General features: G+C 39.7%; 1 protein-coding gene across 16 annotated transcripts in view; it reads right to left on the reverse strand.

The window, feature by feature from the left end:
* RBFOX1 (RNA binding fox-1 homolog 1) overlaps positions 1–23338 on the reverse strand; it is a 2849206-nt gene that overhangs the window by 54245 nt on the left and 2771623 nt on the right. For 10 of the 16 annotated variants that reach the window (XM_038762608.1, XM_038762609.1, XM_038762607.1 and 7 more), the window contains one exon: positions 12930–13062. In XM_038762608.1, coding sequence (XP_038618536.1) covers positions 12930–13062 — 133 coding nt within the window. Of the gene's footprint in view, positions 1–4005; positions 4046–12929; positions 13063–23338 lie in introns of all 16 variants that reach the window. The other 6 variants (XM_038762601.1, XM_038762606.1, XM_038762602.1 and 3 more) reach the window with 1 other exon arrangement.

Genomic DNA, 23338 nt, shown 5'->3' on the forward strand with positions numbered 1-23338 from the left:
AAAGTCTCCGCAAGATTAGGTTCATCTGCCAGAATAGTGACTAGAAGTTTGCCTTATCAGATGAAGAAGGGACAGAAGGAGTGAGGCCATTCTCCTGTTTCCTTGAATTGAGACTAATTCCCAGTTCGAGAGGGCGGGTCTCTATCTAAGTGGAATTTGGGCCTAGAGGAGAACTCCTACAGTTAGCCATCAACTTCTGTCCTCCTCTGATAATGAGAATGCACAATTTCTATGGTCACTAATCCCAAGTAAGGGATTCTGTGGAGAAGAAAGCCTTGGTCAGGTGGATAGTTTAACAGGCTTGGAGCTAGGGCTGATGCTACACGGTTCTGAGATTCCCCCAAACCCTACTCTTTTCTATCCAACTAATCCTCCCTTCATTTCAGGTTGGTAGTAATTGTTAGATTTCCTCCATGCTGATTCATACTAAAATGGAATTATCTCCCTATAGAAAGAAATCATCTTCAAAAAATAGATTTGATCCTCGATAAACTAGGTCTCTGTTGTCATCGGTATTAAAAAGGTATAGATATGGGAAACATCTTGAAGACTTCAACAAATGTGCTTCATGGCCCTGTCGTGTTTAGTGATCAAAAAGTCAATCTGATTTTTCTTCTGTGGAGAGAAGACAAGACACATCCTCATGTCCAAGATCTTCAATTTAGCAGTAGAGGTGGACTACTGGAAAACATCCTTAAGTTAGATCCCACTGTACATTAAATAGCTTAGATACACTTAAAATGAAATCTAACACTTTGGAAAGTCTGTCCTGTGAGAATGCATCCCTGCTCATCTAGTTTAATATAGATTATACTTGGGGTGTTGTCCTCCAAACTTCCCAACAAAAACCCTTCCTTTTTACCTGAACCCCCACTGGGCTCCATGGGTTTCTAAGGTGCTCCGGCAAGAGTCAACAATATGTCTGACATTAGTCCAGGCCGTTGTTCACCTTTCACTTGGCTCATTTTACCAGGAGAATCAATCAATCAATGAGCCAGGGATATTTGAGATAAGAAAAGCAACTCTTATGTAGCTATTAAGTAAATATTAGATTCCTGATGCTCAGTCAAGGAAAAGAAACGTTGGAGAGATTATTTTGGAATTCCTGACTGTGGGTCACTGAATAGTTTAGCTAAAGTATAAATGGTTTAGATTCCCCAGCATGCAGGGTAACACCAGAGATACTGTGCAATGCATGATTTAAGAACCTGAGCGAGTGCAAAGGGAGAAGAGAAACCGTCTATATTTACATTCATGGAGGTTGGAATTTTCCTTACATTATCATCCATCATCTCTAAAACCTGGCTTTCTGCGATACCAAGCACCCCCTCCCTGCGAAAGTGCCTCTGAGTCAGTGATGAATGGTGAACATCTCTCTTTAAAAATTTCTCAATTGCCCCAGTGACCTTGTGGCTGGAAATAGGTCAAGTCAAAATGCCCAAGGAATTTTGGAAAACCTAATTACCTTCAGGCAGCAAGTAATGGTGTGCCTAGCACTCTAGCAGGAACAGGTCTTACCCAAAACATTAGTTCATGAATCGTTTTGCAGTTTGTATTCTCATTGTTTTTTGCTTGTTCCTCCCACACCCACTGAATGCTTTCCTACTATTTCTAAATTCCTTTACTGTTACTATTATCATTCTTCTTTGTCTTTAGATGAAGTTTTTCCCCCTAGTTCAATTAGTCCCTGAAGCCATTTTTACTGCTTCCTTCCTTTGAAATTTTTCCTTTTTTTCTTTTTTTTTTTTTTTTTACCATGTCAGTATCATTTTCTCCTAGGTTTCTTCTTTCTGCACAGAGCTCCAGCTCACACCATTTAAAATGGCTAACCGGGCTGGAAGTGGAAAGTAATCAATTGGGAACTAATCCATTACCTGCTGCTCAGTAGGGATGTAATAAATTCTGAATCATTGATTCACTCCCAGCTTATTCTTATCCATCTAGATAAAGCCATGCCTCTCTGGCTTACAATGAGGGTGAAGGAAAGAGGGGGCACTGATAAAGAAGATGAGCCAGAAGATTCCATTGCCCTGGAGCAGTATGAAATGTAGACAATGGATTCAAAGCAGGAGACCAGTTATATCGTCTAATAATGAATATAGGGTTGCTTAGTAATTAGGACAGGCATTGGCCTGAAAAAACAGAGGGATACTTTGTTGCTTGGAAAACAGTAGGAAGAAGAAAATGGGATGTGGAAGAGGATGGAAATTTCAGGATAATAGAGTGGGCATTAATGATACTAGATTCGTCTTCAAAAGGTACTTTTTTCTATATTTACCTTCCTGAAAGCATCCCAGGAGATTGTAACTGAGTTAAACAGGGGAGAAACTCCTTTCTGGGTCTAACTGATTGTCTTTCATGGTCTGGAAAGTAGCCTGTCTCCCACAGTCTGATAAATGCAAAGTACCACTCATTTTTAGAGATTGTTAAAATCTAACAACATGAGTATAAAATCTAATAATGTGAGTGCATCCTACCATTTATTTCAGCTGTTGCTGTTTTTATATGTGTTGCCAATTTGTACTTCCCAAGCGCTTAGTACAGTGCTCTGCACATAGTAATTGCTCAATAAATATGATTGATTGATTGATTGATTATACTCATTACCTGGATTTTAAATGAGATGTAAAACAATCCAAACATGAGGGACCTTTAAGTACATAGAAATCTGTGAGCCCCCTTCTAGACTGTGAGCCTGCTGTTGGGTAGGGACCATCTCTATATGTTGCCAACTTGTGCTTCCCAAGCGCTTAGTATAGTACTCTGCACACAGTAAGTGTTCAATAAATACAATTGAATGAATGAATGAAATCTAGATTTCTGGATCTAGCAAAATGAATGTTGTTTTCCTTTCATGAATGAAGGGATGTGAATCCTAACAGTGCACAAGCTTGAATAAATTTTATAATGTATAGATTAAAGTAAACATACATGGAACTGTAAGGCTATGAAAACATGTGGATCAATAAGATCAAACTAATTCCTTATGTGACTTTCTAGAATATTTGCAATTCTATTTGCTTTACCCCAGTTTGAACATCACTAAATCAAACAATTCATTTCTTTCCTTTCATCCGTAAAAGCACTTTGCATCATTTCACTTGATCAGAAATTGAAATTAGTTGATCTATATTGGGTAAGTGGAATATTTAAACTCTTCCATCCTAGTTTTCTCTAAAGGATCATTGGTAATAAATATAAGTGATGCTTTCTAATGCCATCTAATGCATTTTTAATGTTCATATCAATTTACTTTAATCAATCTCTTTGTAGCTCAGTGCTGATGGTGCTACAATTAGAGGGTAAAGGAAGCTGACTCTAGCAATACAAAGGTTTAATTATTCCTCTATCTATATTTAGCATTGTACTGTTTATATCAGAATATATGGATTTGTTGTTTAGAACGCAGCGTCTTACTAACATTTTGAACAGTGTGAGCTTTTATGAAAACTATTAAGGAAGGTGGAGGTATAATTAGGCAGATGAAGTGCACTTTGTTAAAATGCTTCTTTATTTTCTAGCTGAAATCTTCACTGTCAGGAAAGAAGGATTTCTTTTTACTGTTGTTGTGGCATATAAATAATTAAATCTGTTTTTCTATTTATAAAAGTAAATGGAAACACAACTGAGAAAACCTCTTTTAACTCTAGAGTTGAGTTACAGAGACCGCCACTCTTGTTGCTCTGTTAATTACACTGAAGATGGGCAGAAGATGTGCAGAAGTTGTGGAAATAATTGTCTGAAATTTAAATTTTGTAGCAGTGAAAGGTTTTGCCTTTAGCTTGTATTTATCCAAGGGTTGATTGAAGGGTTAATTTAGCTCCACTGAACAATGATAGCTATAATGGGCAGGAAGATCTTTCAATATGAGGGATAGTCCTCTAGATTCTTCCTGACAGGCCAGCAATGGTAAATAGAGAAAACAGAGGCAGCTAGGCAGCAAACTTGTAAAAAGAATGACTCAGGTAATGTACAAGGACAGCATGCACATTAATGAATACTTACATAAATGTCTGCACCATAAAATCCATCCTGGTACACAACACTGCAAGGATGCACACACAAAGAAAAACATCCATATTAGTGCATTTCCACATGCAAACACACCAACCCCTGCAATCTTGAGGTTAGTCTTGTCACAAGAAAGAGAAAGGGATAAAGGGAGAGTCTTCACATTGCTTAAGGAGGTTGGGTAAATTACCAATATCTTAAACTGAGAAAAAAAGAAATGTCTTTTTTTAATTATTGGTCAAAAAGCAGGAAATGGTGGTATTAAAATTTACAGAATTAGTCAAATATAGAGCCTATAACTGGCCAGGATAAAAAAAAATGTAGAATAAAAAATGTTTACTTTGGAAAAGCAGGGAAAATGATTTCAAGAATTTAGATTATTCATTGAATCAAGTTTTCTTTTTTTTTCTTTTTTTTTTTTTACTTAACCCAAAGCATGTTTTATAAGGTGGATATTATTTACTCAGGTCTATAACATACTGGAACATTTTTATCTTTATAAAGCTCATCCATCTTTTAGTGAAAGTATGCATTTTAAAATGAAGCAGAAATGAACTCGAGGATTTTGCCTACATTAGTGCACACTCTGCATTTCATGGTCTTGGATTTATACATGCCTCTCATTGCCCAGGCAGGACTAAAGCAGATCTACCTCTCACGTCATGTAACTGACACCCCTAAATTGCTCATGCGCTAGCAAAGTCCCCATTACTAGGTCAAAATAAGCCCAGTCATTTCCCAAAAAGTATATAAAGGCATCTTTTTCCAGTCATATTTGGAACTGGGCATTCTAGAAGAAAGACATGACACCTTCAAATCACAGTCACGACTATGTCAGTGAAGAAGAGGCAGTTTTGCATCTGTAAACTGCGACTTTCTGTCAAATGGCAAACCCAAGCCTTAGTTTTCAAGAGAAAGTTCTTCCATCATGGTCTCCCTAGTATTAAATCCAAAGGGGGTTACAATCAATAACCAGCATAGGTTTTCAAAGATTGTCATTTTATAATGCATAAACACATCCAAATGTCCATGACACTGACTAATTATGTACGGAATAAGAACTTGAGAAAAGCTTTGCTTTTCAGAGATCACTGGCAGTGTGATCTTTAAAAAAAATAGGAATTTTATCAAGCGCTTAGTACAGTGCACTGCACACAGTAAGTGCTCAATAAATATGATTGAATGAATAAACTCAGGAGATAGTGAACTACAATTCTCTGCTACTTTCTCTCTGATTCAGTAAGACTAAGATTCAAGACTGGACTTGTCAGTCAATCCAAGGTACTGATGTATAAGTGTAGAGTCCTACAGTTAAGCTTTTTTTTCCCCCACAATTTAAAATGAGAATAAATTTCATCTACCTTGGGGTCATTAGGTAAAGGCAGCATTTCTTAAGGAAACTAGAAGCAACCTGGTTGTAACAAGCCAAGACTGTTTAGTCTAGAACTCCAGGTTGTGTTTAAGATGATATTTTAGTTAGTGGAAAAAAAACTCGGGGAAGCAATTCAACTCCTTTAACCTTATCTTGCTTCCCACTTGGAAAGAAGCATATATTCTCTTGTTGCTATTTAGGATACAAATATGCTACCCCTTCTTGTTGAGAATAATAGTTGACAACTGTGTGCTGTATCTCCCTTGGATACAGGAGGCTAGATTAGATGACCTATTAACCAGCTCAAAGTAGGACACTAAATAGTTGCATAGGTACAGAAAATATAATCAGTTTCCTTTTGGTTTTAAGTTAGCCTTCTTTCTCCCAGGCTTTTCTTTATTTTCTTATTGACTCACACTAGAACTGTCTGGCAAGGGTTTAAAAAGAAGAAAAGCTCAGGGTCAAACATTAGATGCTCTCAAGTAAAAATAGTGCTTGATGTATTACTAGGTTCTTGGCAGGAATATAAAACAGTCAACAAACATATATATGTATATAAATATATACACACATATAATATATATATATGTATATATACCTCAGTAAATCAGTATATCAATAAATCAATCATGTTAAAATGTTTTTCCTCTTTTACCTCATCTTCGTTTCTCAATTATTGCCCTTGAATGCTTTGTTACGTCTCATACTTTGCCCACTGTCTCATTTTTTTTTCATTTCTTCCTACCCTTTCCTTCTAGACCTGCCATAAAGGTGACTGAAACTGTGTGAGATTTTCGTAGGTTGCCAATATGCATGAATTAACTCAGTGATTTATGCAAAAATCCTTATATTATTTTCACATAAATGCTCCAGCTTAGTTTCTTGCAGGGATCACATTTACTGGTTAGCTGATCAGTGAATTGAAGGGTCTAGAAGACAAAGTTGTAGTCCTCTATGGAATAAGCCTGGTTAATGCAGTACGGGAGTTTGTGAAAAGCCAAATTTTTCAGCCAATATTTTCATGCAACTCATAAAAGTAGATGAAGCTTTCTTTCAAAACTATTTCCAATTCTGAACCACAAGCACATGGAAACATCTCTACCTTGAGTCTATTTGATTTACAGATATTATAAAATACCCTTAGGTTCCCTTAAGCACTAAAATACCAATTTTCATGGTGTGTATTTGCTTTGAGTTTTGCTTTACTCTTCATTTCTGGCCCATTTCTCCTTAGAGCACTACCACTAGGTGACAGATTCATCAATCATTTTTTTTTTATTTTGAGTGCTTTATGTGTGCAGAGCACTGTACTAATTGCTTGGTAGAGTACAAAATAATAGAGTTGGTAAACACATTTACTGCCCACAAGGAGTTTACAATCTAGAGGGGGAGACAGACATTAAATTATACATATGTGGGGCTGAGGGTGGGGTGAATATCAAGTGCTTAAAGGGTACGGATCCAAGTCCTTAGGCAACATAGAAGGGAGAAGGAGTAGGGGAAATAAGGGACTTATTTTGGGAAGGCCTTTTGGAGGAGGTGTGATTTTAGTAGGGCTTTGTAAATGGGGAAAATGGTGGTGTGCCATGCATGAAGGTATGAAGTTAGACATTGTTTGGGGGGGAAATGCGAAAAAAGGAAAACCGGTACCCAATCAGAGTAAATTATTCTCTGACAATAGCCTGTCCTAGGGAGGCCCTTCTACTGAATTGTTCCTTATTTATTCCATTGTCCCATTTTCCTGTATGGAAGAGGATGCGTAATAAGTATGACCAGTCCCTTCTCTCAGCAGGAATGGGAGAAGAGAAGCTTTAATGCAGCAGCAGTGTTCTCTCTTCTCCAAAATGTGCCCTGGCAATCCTCCTTAATTGTATTTAAGGAAATAACTGAATGCAAGGGTAGTGTCTCTACAACACCTTGTGGTCCTTATCAAGAATCGTGTGACTTTAAATTTTTATAGGCAACATAAAACTATGATGTAAGTTAACCTGGGACTGAACCCTGAAGTTAAAAATGTAGTTTGAGGATGCATGAACAAAAAGCATCCTCTAACAGTTCTAAGAATAAAATGCTTATTTTCTCAATGCCACAAGAGGCCTACTCCATTTTAGAAGATTGGATTTATAGGAAAAGAGGATCAATGAGAAGTGGCAAGTATGCAGATACTGATAAATCAAGTTCAGAGTAAGTAGCAAGACAAGAGAGTTACTATCACACTGTTAACAGGTGCTGCAGTATTATGCTGAGATTGTCTGTCTAACCATGCAAAGGTAATTGTATTGCCTATCACTTCAAGATGCGCTATGCTTTTGCAGTAGCCTAATGCAAATGCGCAACTCATTTTTCTAGGAAAGTAATAACAGCAGCTAAACATTTGGGAAAAAGCAAGCGGAGAGCAATTGTACTGTAGCAAATTAGTTTACTAAAATAAAATGTAAGAAATTGTATGCGGTTGCACCAAAATTATATACTATGCTTACATTAAACATATGAGTTATAAAACATGCAGGAACAAATATGCTCTTGAAGAATCACTATGGCTACTTTAATAACACATTGTTCTGGAATTGTTCGGGCCTGATTCCCTTCTAATCATAAAAAAATATATAAAAATATATATTATGATGTCAGATATAAAACCACTACATTTAGATCTTCCTATTTGCAATAAAAGAAGTTCATTTCAGTATTTGCCATTAATAGAATTTTGAAAATTAACATAGTGTTTGGAAAATATACCAATAAAGGTAGGAGATGGTCTTAATTTAGAATTAGCACTTATTTTAAAAGAGTTTTGCAAGCTCCTGACAAGCAGTGGGTATTGGAAGGAAAAATACGAGGGTATCAGAAGGAAAAATCTACAGCATCCTTACGTCTAGAATTAATGATTTATAGAAAAGAGGGAGGAAGGATTAAGCCTTCCATTTATCTGGTTGATAACCTTGGGCCTCCCCTTTTTGTTTTTTTTTTAATCCATGCCTGTCAACGAATGGAGCAATTTCCAGTAGGCACTTAACTGTAGTCACATAATTCTTGTATGGTAGGGAAGGAGAGATATCTTCATTTGGCAAAATTTAGGCACAGAGGTAAACTGAGTTGCCCAGGTCAACAGCATGCCAATGGCAGAGTAGGATAGAGAACCTGGGTTTTCTAAGCGTAATATAGAAGCAGAGTGGCCTAATAGAAAGAGCACGGGTCTGGAAATCATGGGTCCCAGTTTCTAATCTTGGTTCTGCCACTTGCTGTGTGACCTTGGAGGAGTCACTTAACTTCTCTGTACTTCAGTTACCACATTTGTAAAATGGGGATTAAGATTGTGAGCCCTATATGGGACATGGACTGCATCCAACCTGATAAGTTTGTATCTACCCTAGCATTTAGTACAATGCCTCACACATAGAAAGTGCTTAATTAATGCCATCTCTCTCTGGAGCTCTTACCACTTCACTAGTCTACTGTCATCCAGTTCTGTAATAAAGCCCCCAAATATAGAGTATTCTAAAAAGTTAGTGAAGAAGTGAATGCAATGAAATGAGGTGATTGCTGGGGCAGGAAAGTGTTAAATGTTGTGGGTTGAGACCCAGAAAAGAGGCCTTTACCCTTTCAACCGACCTGCCCATTAGACTAAAATAAAAATTCACTTCCAAGTCCATTTGTCTCCAATAACCATTCAATGAACAATGACATTTAAGAAGGTTTTAGAGAAGTACTCTAGTGGATAGAGCACGGGCCCGGGAGTCAGAAAGACCTGGGTTCTTATCCCAGCTCTGCCACTTGTCTGCTGTACAACCTTGGGCAAGTCACTTCACTTCTCTGTGCTTCAGTTACCTCATCTGTACAATGGGGATTAAGTCTGTGAGCCCTATGTGGGACAGGGACTGTATCCAACCTGATTAGCTGATATCTATCCCAGTGCTTACTACAGGGCTTGACACTTAATAAGTGCTTAAATAGTACCATAAAAAAGAAGATCTCTTTCTAAGATTTTCTCAAAACTGTAAAGATTAAAGGGAGAAACATATGAAGATAGTGGTTCCAAACAGAAATCATTCTCTTTGAAATAAGAATCCTCAGCATAAAGGAGGTTCCTACTGATTTTGACCACGTACTGTGTAATTTAAGATACTTTTAAAATACCTCCATACAAAGAGCTATCAAAACAAACACCAAAAAAATTCCTTAAATTATTTTTTCCAGTTTTGTTATTTAGAGGCTTTACTGGATTTGTTGCATTTCAATGGTGAAACTTGGGGATTTTGATTAATTGCTTGAAAGTTAAGTGCTGCAAACCCTACTGATCTTTTGCAGCACAGTCTGAAATGTTTCCACATCATCCTTTTAGAGAGGGGAATGAGATTGGTGCAGAAGACCTAGAAAGACGAGTAAGACAGGTTGGGTAGTAAGTAGTATACTACTTTTCTGATGGATGCTTCCAGAACCTCCTCTGGTCCTCTGTGTAGGGATTGGCTTGGGATGCAAGAGTTGGTTTAAGGATGGGAAATCCCTAGAGGAGGCTACAGAACTGACAGTCTGGGCATGGCTGGACCCTCCTTTCTTCTCCATACACTATGGCTTGAAAACCTTGGCAATGCTTGCCTCCAGAGACTACTTTCTGATGTTAGGAAAGCCCCTCCCTGAGTGCAGCGGGCAATGGTAAGGAAGCTGCTTCAAAGTCTCACCCTAGGGATACAGACAAGGTGGCCTGGGAGCTGAACTAATAGGACATGAGTGTCTGAGCAGAATGCAGTGTCAGACCCTTATCCCTCTCCTCCCCTATCCATTACTCACGTCTCCTCTCTGGCTGATGAGGCTGGGGCTGGTGGGGGCGGAGGGGGGGTGTTTCTGAGACTGCAGAGTCAAAGCTCCTTCACTGGGAGCCACCTAGGCTCTAATGCTCATACTCTAAGCTATAAATCCATCTGTTTGGATGCTTTTGGAGTGACTAGAAATATATTCTTCCCAGTAGGAGGCTGATCCTTTGCCCTTTGGGAAGAGAGGGTCTGACTCCCCAAAGAAATGTGATTGGCCCCTGCCATGAAAAATGAATGGCTCAGTGAAAAAATGTCAGGACCTGCAGCAGCCAGTCGGACAACCCCGATGCAGTTTGACCTGTGGATTGGCTGCGTGGCTCCAGGCAGCAATCCATCATAGGATTCCCTACTAGGAGGCCAGGAATTGCCTAGAAGCAGCCCGTGTGAAGCGGCTAGCTCCAGACCTCCGATTTCACACCATCTGACTCATAAGCAAAAGGCATAGTTTACACTATTAAAAATTAAAATAATAATGATAATAATAATAATAATAATTAGGAATGACACTCCAATATGAAAAACGAATAATTTCCCAAGTATCCACAAACAAATTATTTTCACAAGTTGGAAAAGACTCCATAGCTCCCCAGGGTCAGAGCCATTAATTAGTTATGCTTGGTTATCCCTAACAAAGATCATGTTCATTTATAAATTAGCAAATTTTAATTTTACAGCAGGTGTGTTATTCTGAGATTTTATAAATTGGCCAAGCGAGACTAAGCCACATAATTTTATTTTTATGTTAATCTGTTTAATACAGCAGGGAAATACTAAGTCTACATATACTAGAAAAGCTACAAGAATCTTCCACTGAGTTAAGATCATGGTTTCTAACAAAATTCAGGTGCTAAACAAGGTAAGTTGTGCATTTTTGACCTAGAGACCTTGTTCTGGTCATTTACAAGAGCCTGAAGGCAGCTCCCTGCTTTCCTCCTAAATTCACTTTGTGACCTTAGGAAATCCCCACTGAGTCTCAGTTTGATTTTTTTTTTTTTGGTATTCGTTAATAATAATAATGGCATTTGTTAAGTGCTTACTATGTGCCAAGTACTGTTCTAACCACTGGGGGGGTGGGGATAGAAGGTAATCGGGTTGTCCCACATTGGGCTCAAAGTCTTAATCCACATTTTACAGATGAGATAACTGAGTCCCAGAGAAGTTAAGGGACTTGGCCAAACTCACACAGCTGACAAGTGGTGGAGCCAGTATTAGAACCCATGACCTCTGCCTCCCAAGACCGTGCTCTTTCCACTGAGCCATGCCGCTTCTCTAAAGTGCTTGCTATGTGCCAGGCACTGTACTAAGTGCTGGGGTAGATACAAGGTAGTCATGTAGGACACAGTCCATGTCCCATGTGGGATTCACCGTTTTAATCCTCATTTAACAGACGGGGTAACTGAGGCACAGAAACATTAAGAAAGTTGCCCAAGGCCACAGTGTAGATAGTTGGTGGGGCTGGGATTAGAACCTAGGTCTTTCTGACTTCAAGACCTGTGCTCTTTCCACTAGGCCACACCACTTCTCATTTATTCCTAATGCAAGATTGGGGAGATTCACTGTAGCAAACATTTGTGTGTACCCCCTACAGAATACAGAAGTTCATCGCATTTTAATGCACTGCAAAACACCAATCCACAATCTGGCTTGGTGATGCCGTCCAAAGTCTGTATATTATGGGTATACTGCAGCTGCCATCTCAACACCATGCAGCGTTGATCGTGTTACAAAGATATACCTCTTAATTCAACAATGCCTAAGAAGGTTTTAGAAAGAACCGATATGCTAGTTATCATGGAAAAGCCTCTCTCTCCACTTCAAAGCCTCTGGAATAGGATGCTGAACCACTGTGGTTCTGTCCTAGTCATTATTTCAGGGGAGGGCTAGGCTCATAATTTGCAATCTGGTGTTTGGCAAGTTCAGTTCTGATCTGGTTGCATTTTAAGTGAATTACGGCCCTCTTGCTGTGGCCCTTGTGACGTGTCATTTTAATGTAACAAATCTAACAGTGCAGATTCCCCAGGATCTTCCTGTAACCCCTAGGCCACATTTCAGGACTTTAGTCATGTTCTGCACCATCGTTCCTTGACGAGCTTTAGCGTCCGCTGGACCAGGCCAATAGGACCACACGAGCAATGGAAAGAGTTAGCTACTATTGAGTGGAGTGGGGAGGTGAAGGGAAATGCAGATGCAAAACTAAGGGGGAGAAATTATAATTTAATTAAATTACATCCCATTACCATGGGTTTTAATTTTATCCCATGCTCTTGCATATCGGCACTTTTGCTGAAATGATTTGATTTTAGACCAAGGTAGTTTTAGGGAGCTGGGTGGGTAGGGCAAGGTGATAGAAGGCCAATAATTTGCCTGTCTAAAAATCAGGCTATGAACCAATTCAAAGGGTAAACTTGATCCAACCTCCTTAATAATCGGATGTTCGCAATCATCAGAAATACATCTTCAGCTGAAACCATTTCTCTGTTCTACAGCATTCGGTCTCCAAGAGAATTTACATAACAACATGTGACATATAAAAATGCTTAAAGCCACCAACCATGACACTACAAATTACACTCATTTTTCAATCCTCCGTGTAAGGTGCACAACTTCAGGCACTTGGCTGGGCTGCATGCTGTGTGGGTTTCAGTGGGGAGACAAGACCAGCATGCATCGCACTCACAAACAGCTTGGTGCCTCAGGGGATAGGTGGTGAGCGGAGGAGAGGCGACTTCACTTACCCGCCATAGGCTGGGATCGGGGGAGGAGGAGCGGCTGCCCGAAACGTATTGTAGACTGCGCGACCACGGCCTCTGAGGTGGGCTCCTCTGTAGGCAGCGGCAGCGGTTGCAGCCGGATAAGGGAAGCCGGGCACTGTGGGTTACAGAAGGGGAAGTAGAAGAGAGCCTCGGTCAGACAGACCCAACCTACTCGAGTGAAAACCAACCGAAATCGTTCGCTGAACCGCTTTCTGGTCTTTGCCGCCATATCCAGCTTGAGGAAGCTGAAGGAAGAAGATCAAGGGCATTTAGGCCACGGAAGTTAGCGGGGGAAAAGAACTTGGGCATAAGTCACTGGAAAAAAGATGGTCCTGAATCAGTGGAAGCACTTCTACGTGGCAGTGGGCCCCAAAGTTCAACTCGGGGCTTAGGAAGGTTTAGTTTCCTGCTGGAATGCGTTCTTGCGGACCTGGGAAATATGGTACCTGTGAGTAGGGCTGGTGATGAAGAAGGCAGTCATGGCTTCCTGACCTTGGGGAGGCCCCAACTTGGCCTCCCTTTGTGAGTAGGGAATGTGTCTGTTACATTTTTGTTCTGTACTCTCCTAAGTACTTAGCACAGTGCTCTGCACGCAGTAAGTGCTCAAAAAATATGACTGCCTGGCTCCCTGAGCCACAAGCTGTGGAAAAATCCCATTTAAGGACCAGCAGGTGAGATTCTGACCTGGGGGGATGTGAGAGAAGAGACAGAAGGGGTGGAGGGATAGTTGAGCCCATGTTGGCTTGTCAGATCCTTAGATTCCTTCAGATGGGGCCTCAGTGGAAGTGCTCTGCCCAGAAGATCCAGCAATCCAAGCCCAGTCCTGTTTGTGGACATCCTTTTGACATTCAATGTAAGATGTATTTTTAGTAACCAGAACCAAACTGGAGCCAGAGTGGGTGTTTAGGAGGCAAAGTGCTGGTTCAGAGACTGTGGACCAGGTCTCTCCATACTTTTAAGGCATGCCACACGTTTGGGGTGGGTAAGCAGGCACGATAACCTCATCTGAACTGGTTTAGTGTTTCTGAACTGACTTGAAAAATTTTAAATAGGAAAAAAAAAGGACCAGTACTTTCGGTTGTATTTTCTTATTTGCTTTTCTATGCTATGTATTTTGAAGTGCCTGGATTTTCTGACTGATGTTTTTTAAAAAATAAACTGTAAAGAGAAGGGAGGTATAACTCTTCAAGTGGAAATTTTGTGCAGCCAAACAAAATACATGAATAAAGATAGCAATAGAGGAGAAGTGTGTTTTAGGACTGAAAGAAACAACAAAGAATGAATACGGCTCTAGATATATCTTTCTGCAGTACAACTACTGCATTTTTTACAGAAACATTGGCTTATAAAATAAAAAAGAAAGATAGGTTCACAACAGATTCAATAAGTAGCTGGAAGCCTGTGTGAGGAAAGACTCTAATTATGCTGACCCATCCATGATCACCTTACTACAGTACCTTACAAGATCTCTCTCAGCGACAAGCTGGTTTTACAGTAATTCTGCCAGGATTTAGATCTTGAGATACAATATGAAACAGCAACAGAGCGAAGGAGAACATTCTGTTATAAGTCCAAAGCCAGCATTCAGTTCAATATCTCTTTGTTGCATGAAAGAAAATTCCTTGTAGATGTAGGATAAGATATTTACTGTTCTTAATACACGGCTAGTCTGTTCCCAGCATGCCACACTAGAGAAGTGTGGAAATTCCTACAACCTAGATATAGTTTTCACTAAGATTTTTTTTTTAACCGGGGTATCATTTTTACCTCAAAATGTCTGAGAGATCCACACAGCTGAAAGTAAACAATGGCTTCGACGAATATTTTTCAGAATGTGAACAACACAGACAGACCCGATTTTGTATGTTTGTGTTGGGTGGGGTGGTGGGGGTGTGTGCGGTGTGTGTGTGTGGGGTGTGTGTGTGTGTGTGTTTCTTGTGGGTGTATTTGTGGATGTTTTACCTTAATCCTCCACTCCTACAATGTTGCTCAGGGCTTATATTTTGCCTGTTGATATATTGTGACCTTTGAGGAATAGTGAAGGGTGGAAATGAGGAGGAATGTGGTTTATCCAGTGTCGATGGTCTTGGGCTTTTCTTCTGAGGGCTGGGGTCCACTGGGAAGATCTTCTGGCATTTTAGCAGTACCTCCTGGAACTGGCTGCGCCAACAACTTGCTAAGCATCGCCCGCACCTGATTGCTTCTTCTTCTCAAGATTCCACACATTCTTCCCCCAGGACTCCGGGAATGCAGTTTATCCAGGTTTGCACTGGTTCTTTGTATTGAGTTTCAGGGCCTGCTCCTGGCAAAGCTGAATGGCATTGGCACTTGCACTCAGAGAAGAAAGGTTGTCATGTTCCCCCAATACTACATATACACTTCGGGCTGAGCCAAACCCAGATCAAAAGGTCTGCCAGTGTGGAGTTTTCCCCTTTGGGTGGCTCTCTTCAAGCAAATCTTCATGAAAATTGGGATTCCGAGAGGTCGGTTTGACCACAAAGACAGATCCGGAATGAGACAGATCCACCAGCCCACCAAAGGTCAATCTTTAAGTGCAATGTGGCAGAGTGTCCTGGTCACATATGCACAAGAGTCACATTTGCACATATGCATCCATTGCACCTTACTCTCAGTAGCATGATCTTCAAAAACGGACAGCTAAATATTTGAAGTTATACAACTTGAGGGGCCATATTTTCTCCAATCTATGTCAAGTCTTAATGGGGGCTCGTATGGCACATGCAGTCTGAAAGATCAACAAATGTGATGATGATGATGAACAGAATGTTTTTGCCTAGAGAATATTCATTTACTTTAGAAAAAATTGGAAGTGCTCATATACCTGCCAAGGTTTTTCAGTCTACTTTGTACTTGAATTCTGTGTGTGTGTGAGAGAGTGTATTTCAGTATGGGTGAGTGTGTGTTCACACACAACCTGCAAATGAGTAGTGGGAATATAATTCCAGTTACTTTTCAGTTTGGACAATTACTTTTCGGTTTGGACAAGAATGGGCAGCCCCAAGGTTCTCGTGCCCACAGGACAGGGACTTTCTTTGGGATCGTCACTTTCAATCAATCAGTTAATCAATCAAGCTTATTTACTGAGCATCTACTGTGTGTTGAACCTTTCCCTAAGAGATTGGGAGAGCATACTACAACAGAGTGGTTAGACACATTCCCTGCCCATATCGAGCTCATAATAATAATAATAATGATGGTATTTGTTAAGCGCTTACTATGTGCAAAGCACTGTTCTAAGCACTGGGGAGGTTACAAGGTGATCAGGTTGTCCCACGGGGAGCTCACAGTTTTAATCCCCATTTTACAGGTGAGGTAACTGCAGCACAGAGAAGTTAAGTGACTTGCCCAGAGTCACACAGCTGACAGTTGGCGGAGCCGGGATTAGAACCCAAGACCTCTGACTCCCAAGCCCATGCTCTTTCCACTAAGCCACACTGCTTCTCTATTGCTGAGCAAAAACCTCAGCTATGCCTGGAGAACACCGCCTCCCATTCTCATCCCCTTCGGATGCCCAAAATTGATTCCTTTTTGAAGTCAGGAGACTTTCTCCCTCACCCTGCAATTCTTGTTACCTAAATCCTCCCTTGTAACTGGTGCTGTGTAAAGAGAACAGCTTACGTCACTAGTTGAGTGATTCATTCCTCTGAGGAGTGAGCGGTTAACTTGTTCTAGAAGCTTCTGGGCTTTTCCCCCTTTTCTACATATAGTACAATCAATATTGCACTTTAGAAAACATTGCACTAGCAAACGCACATCCTGAAATGCATTCATGTCTTGTGCCCATTGCATTTAGTTAGAGAACTCTCCTTGCAGCAGCAAAGGTCTAGTGGAAAGAGCACAGGCTGCGAGTCAGTAGATCTTTCTTCTAACCCCAGCCCTGCCTCTTGCCTGCTGGGTGGTCTTGGGCAAGTATCTTAACTTTGTGCTTCAGTTTTCTCATGTTTGAAATGAGATTTAACACCTGTTCTCCCATCTATTCGTACTATTACCCCATAATGTGGAAAAACGGAACTGTGTCCAAGCACAGCGTGGCTTAGTGGAAAGAGCACGGGCTTAAGAGTCAGAGGTCATTGGTTCTAATCCTGACTCTGCCACTTGTCAGCTGTGTGACTTTGGGCAAGTCACTTACTTTCTTGTGCCTCAGTTACCTCATCTGTAAAATGGGGATTAAGACTGTGAGCCTCACGTGGGACAACCAGATTACCCAGTATCTATCCCAGTGCTTAGAACAGTGCTCGGCACATAGTAAGTGCTTAACAAATACCAACTTTATTATTACAGAGCTTTGCACACAGTGAGCACTCAATAAATGCAATTATTAATAATGATAACAATAATAATAATGATACCCTGGTTATTTTGTATTTATCCCAGTGTTTACTACAGTGCTTGGCACATAGTAAGCATTTAAACAAATACTATATTGCATTTCCTACTACGGTCCACGAGGCTTACTTCACCAACCAACCCACTGTTCCTTGACCTTGTCTATCTCATCACTGACCTCTTGCCCACATCCTCCCTCTGGTCTGGAACTCTCTGCCCATTCATACTCAACAGCCCATCACTCTCCACCTTCAAAGCCTTATTTAAAGTGACATCTCTGCCGAGAGGCTTTTCCCAAATAAGCCCTCATTTCCCCTACTCCTTTCTCCTTTCTGCATTCCTAACTGTGGTATTTGTTAAGTGCTTACTGTTTGCCAGGCACTGTACCGAGCGCTGGAATAAATAGAAGATAATTGGTTTGGACACAGTCCCTGTCCCGTATGATGCTCAGAGTCTTAATTCCCATTTTACAGATGAAGAAACTGAGTCACAGAGAAGTTAAGTGACTTGCCCAAGGTCGTAGAGCAGATAAGTGGCAGAATAGGATTAGAACCCATGACCTCTGGCTCCCGGGTCCATACACTATCCATTAGGCTATACTGCTTCACTTGGATTTGTACCCTTTATTCACCCCATCCTCAGCCCCTCAGCACTTAAAGTAGATAGCTGTAATTTTTTCCATGTCTGTCCATTCCTCTTGACTCCTTGTGAGCTACTAATCAGTCTGTCAATGATATTTACTGAGAACGTATTATGTGCAGAGCACTGTACGAAGCTCTTGAGAGTACATTACAATACAAATATATTCCCTGCCCATAACAAGCTTACAGCCTACTAATGACCAATTTTGTTATATTGCATACTTACCATGCACTTAGTACAGTACTTTGCAGACAGTAAGTGCTTAATAAATTTAATCAATTGATTGGCATTATTATTATAGTTATCATCATTATGCTTGGCCTCAGAAATTTCCATGATAGAGATATCTCTCTAGGCGTTATTCTGAATATTCCCATAGGTAAACTTCCCAGCCATGGTAGCATTTTTGAACATAATAATAATAATGATGGCATTTATTAAGCGCTTACTATGTGCAAAGCACTGTTCTAAGTGCCGGGGAGGTTACAAGGTGATCAGGTTGTTCCACATGGGGCTCATGAATGACAAGTTACAGAGACAAGCACTGATTTCATTTTAACTGATTTATTTTGCTACGCAGCTGTTCTGTTGTCTTTCTCTTCAATCAGAGAACATAGCTAAAATGCTCCGGTTTTCATTCTTGTAAATCTCATGTACCGTAAAACTCCCTGGCACCCTCTGGAACATGAGTGGTAAATTGCCAAATCATTTTAAAATAACCCTAAATCAACCTTGGGATAAAATACTACCATTAGTAAAAGGGAAACAGATCAGAAAGTCATTACTGAAGTTAGAATACAGTGAGCCAAGATGATAAAACCACAATCCCATCAGTTTGTCCATTATGAATGCTTCTTCATTGGAGCTAACAGACAGGGTTAGTGGGATAGGGCATGCCAAAGAAAGGAATTTCCAAGTCTTTCACTGCAGCTTGGTTTTACCATTTTAACCTTGCCTAAAAATTTACAGCCAAGTAATTAAGAATGAACAATGGAATAGATTCTATTTGGGCTGCTAATAGGATGTAAACAATTTAATGCCCTTACTGAAGAATTATGCTGGAACAGTCCCCATGTAAACCTTCCCTGGCCTAAATCAATGTAAAACATCAATCAAAACTGCAATGAAAATTAGATTGAGTCCTCAAGTTAAAAAAAAAATGGCTTTCCTCAGAAGATCAGAAAATAAGAACCTTTGAAAACATACTAATAATGGGCTTTCTTGGAAGATTTAAGCACTCCTGCTTTTAGCTCTGCACATGGACATATTTCCAGGATGTGTGGTTGTACAAAAACTAAAATTATCTGAAATAGGAAGTGAGATATATTCCAAGAAGCTTATTCAAGGAAAACCCTAGGGTTGAAACGGTTTCATACTGGAATGTAAGCAGGATTGAGGTCATCCAGTGATATTATTTAGAAGCAAATGTGGTAATCGTGAAATATGCATCAGCCAAAATGCCAAAAACTCAAAAAGCCCCTCATCTCCCAAGGTTAAATGCAGCTCCACCCATACTCTGTCTGTAGAATTTAGTTTCCCATTTGACTAGTGTGATTTCTGGGTTTTTGGTCTCGGTGCTTACCTTTTAAAAATAAAAGAAAATGATGCAATCACATGGAGCTGGAGGTCCCAAGAGAGGAAGCACAAAACCAGTAGAAAATACTTCAGGGTTATAAACTACGTATTAAAGTTTTAGAGCTTTGGGATGGATGGAAGAGAAGCAGATGCAAAAACCCACAGGGGGGCAGATCCTGCATCAAAGCCATAAAAATATACAACCGCTTTAATGGGCAATTATTCTTTGCATTTGTGCTCTGGTTTGAATTTGTATGAGACTGCCATATGCCTGAAGAAAGGTGGGCCATCAAAATGGATGCATGAATCTTTCTTTTCCCTACTCTTCATCTTACCTCTCAAAGTCATCTAAATGTTCTAATTCTGAAATAATTTTATGCTGATTTGGGGTTGAGTTAGTCTGTGAGTTATTTAGTATGGGGGATTTTAATTTTAGGGAGTACAATTCACATTTACATTAGTTCCCTGGTTCAGCAGGATTTCCCTCGGGGAACTCCCATCACAAGTCCAGGGCGATTAATTAAAAAATAGCATAATAAGTTGTAGGCTGAGGTGAGATAAATAGAATTAGCTATATTTCAGTGAGTGAGTATTTAGGAGCAGAATGCTATGTGACAAAAATCAATGTAAATATTCAAATATCCTGATCAGTGTTCCAAAGTATTTTGAAATTCCACCTCATTTAAATAAATCTTAAATACATGCACCTCTAACTGAGCACACAGCACTAACCCTAACAACACTAAGTCAATATATTTGAATATTTTCCAGTAGGAAGTTTGCTACCTCAAAAAAGATTAGTTCTTTGCATAATATTAAAATCAAAATTAAATTAAAATTTAAATCATGCAAAGGCTGTCTAAATTTAATTTCTGATTGACAGTTGCATTTTCAAAATATCAGCTACTAAAAAACTTGCTTATGCATATCAACAAAACATAGGTCCGCTTAAGGTGATAGGATGAGCTCTGTTGTTATTGGACTCGAAAAGCACTGTACATGAAACAAATACTTGGGGTTATTGGAACAAGCCATTCCCTTACCACTGCAGAAACACATGTAAGTATTTAAATACTGTTGTTTAGGAATGAATACATCTACATTTTGGACAAACAGCTTCTTATAGGACAATCTCATTTGAAATGCATTAAAAGGAAAACAAAAATTTCTAATTAATGTACATGTCTAATCACCATTCTCCACATGGAAGAGTAATTTTTCACTGTTCATTTGCTCAGTTTAATCTCAAAACTGACATAACAGAAATGCAATGGCCTATAAATCTGCTCTCATTTGTTTCTTTAATATTCATATTCCATTGAACTCCGGCTGCTTGTTGTTGCAGTTGATTACAACATGCAAAAGTGTCGATAAAAATATTATGAAAGACAAGATGCACTTCTTCATGGCTGCACATGCCACTTATTTGGAAAAAGACAATAAATGGCTTGTGGATACTCCCTCAGCCCTCGGCATGGCAGGCGATTAGTGATTAATTACCTTGCTGTAAATTGACATGGAAAAAGGAAATTGACACAGTCCTGATTAACCTTTTACGGGAGATAGTTACTTAGAAAGTATCAAGTGCTATAACTGAATCATTTTACAGCTCACCATGGTTCGAAAGTTATGGTAAAAGTCATATTAACCAAAAGCTTCTATGCAGTTGTAAACCTGCCAAGTTTGCAGTGAAGGCAACGTGTACATGTTCAGTCTTCCACAAAGGAAGAGCAATGACACGTGCCTTCTGAGACGGTTGATATACTAGTTCCATTCAAAGTGAACAAGATTTCTCACGTAGTATGGACACGCACCACTCTGGTGGAAGAAGGCTGAGTCAATCATCCAGTTTGAAGTCAAATGTCACTTTATCCTGAATTCTCCAAGCAACTTCCAATTTCCTCAAACTCTGCTTTACTAAAGCCACTTCCCCAAAGGAGAACACAGTAATCCTACAGGTTGGCGGAAAGAGTGCCGTGCTTAAGAGAAATGGCAGACAGTTCCTATCAACCAGGAACCAATGTTTTGACATTTCACTACAGTGACAGAAATGCATGACCTTCTAAGCTCACTTTTTTTCCACAGGTTGAACACATTTGCATGCTATCCTTCTCTATCCATTCAGGGTTAAAATGTCTCCACTCATGACCGTTTTACTGTATTAATGGATTAAGATCACAGCTGTATTCTTTGAAAGGATGCTGCGTCTATCTAAATGTCTCAACTTCCTTGGAGTCATCCCTTGGAGCAGCTCTGATCATTTCTTTAAGGTGACAACAACTTATAATCTCTTACCTATAGAGAGAGAGATCGTTTGTTATCAGATAGGCAGCACTATTTATTTTTGATTTGTACGGGCCCAGGAATTAATTTTCTTTTCTTTGGCCCCTGCATTAAGACTGCCTGAATCTCTCTGGCATTTTAAGTTATGACCACCAAAGGATGGTCTGTAGTTTAGAGGAACTGCATGACTTTAACCATGGTATTTGAATTGTGATCTTGTTGCCCACCACTTAATTTGGGGCTACATCAAGAAATCCTGTACAGATTGGTAGCAGCTACTAAATCAACTCCTTCTCTTTGCTATGGAAGAGCTCTCTTGGGTCCAATGGGTAGTGGTGACATAAAGTGAGAAGACTTTCCATTAACTGTTATAGGGATGGCTGGCAAAGCCCTTGAAAGAAAGGAGCAAAGGTCTTCCTTGTTCCCTCAGAAATTCCCTCCTTGACCATAAATCAGTGCTTTGGGGCTGCACAAGATAAGCTATGGATTTTCTGAGTCTAGATTAAGTTTTCGTCAATGTTAATGCATTACAGCCATTTCCTTTCAAGGCCAACAGCATGGTCTAGTAGAATGAGCATGGGCCCAGGAGTTGGAGGAACTGGATTCTAATCCTGGTTCTGCTACCTGTCTGCTGTGTGGCCTTAAGCAAATCACAAACTTCTCAGTGCCTCAGTAAAATGTAAAATGGCAATTTGAGCCCCTTGTGGGACATAGACTGCATCCAACCTCATTATCCTGTATGTACCCCAGTGCTTAGTATGGTGCCTGACACATAGTAAGCACTTACCAAATACCATTAAAAATACTACTCTTCTTTTAGCATTCTTTCATAATACCTCTGTGGAGTTTTAATGCTGGTATTTCTTACAGTTTTTGTCACATTTTAAGATTACTTTTGCAAAGTGTACTTTGTCATTTACAGTTCTCTTCCCCTTATGAATATTTGAGGCATTTTGATTGACTTAGAATGATTAAAAACTATTTCAATTCAGCATTAAGATCTATTTAGAAAAGAGAAGGGAGATATTTACTCCAATACACAAGGTGCCATTTTGATGATTAGGTTTGAATGACTGATAACACTATGGAATGTAAATATTTTCGGATATGCACATTAAAGTATCATATTCAAACCATGCTACCGGTACAGATTTTCATTGCTTTTGATCATATAAGCAAGTTTATTGTTTTATCACCGTTTTAGTTTCTTCCAAGGATCTTGGGAATGCATCAGTATACATTATTTCCTTTGGGAAACTAGACTTCATTTAGCACTCTTTCACTTAACACTTCATTTTCATGGAGCCAATTAAGCACATTCATTGGGGTATAGCAATATTTAGGTTAGGGAGGCAAATACAATTTTCAAAGCTCTGTAGGTCTAATGAGTAATTACACCTTCCCATTTCCCTTCTTCTGACTCATTTTTTGAGACTTCTTGAGTCAGAAATGCCTGGACAGGTTTACTACTGCATCAGCCTCTTCGTTGACCTCCCTGCTTCCTGTGTCTCCCCACTCTAATCCATACTTCACTCTGCTGAAAA

The sequence above is a fragment of the Tachyglossus aculeatus genome, chromosome 21 (genome assembly GCF_015852505.1).
Source record: "Tachyglossus aculeatus isolate mTacAcu1 chromosome 21, mTacAcu1.pri, whole genome shotgun sequence".
Lineage (NCBI taxonomy): Eukaryota > Metazoa > Chordata > Mammalia > Monotremata > Tachyglossidae > Tachyglossus > Tachyglossus aculeatus.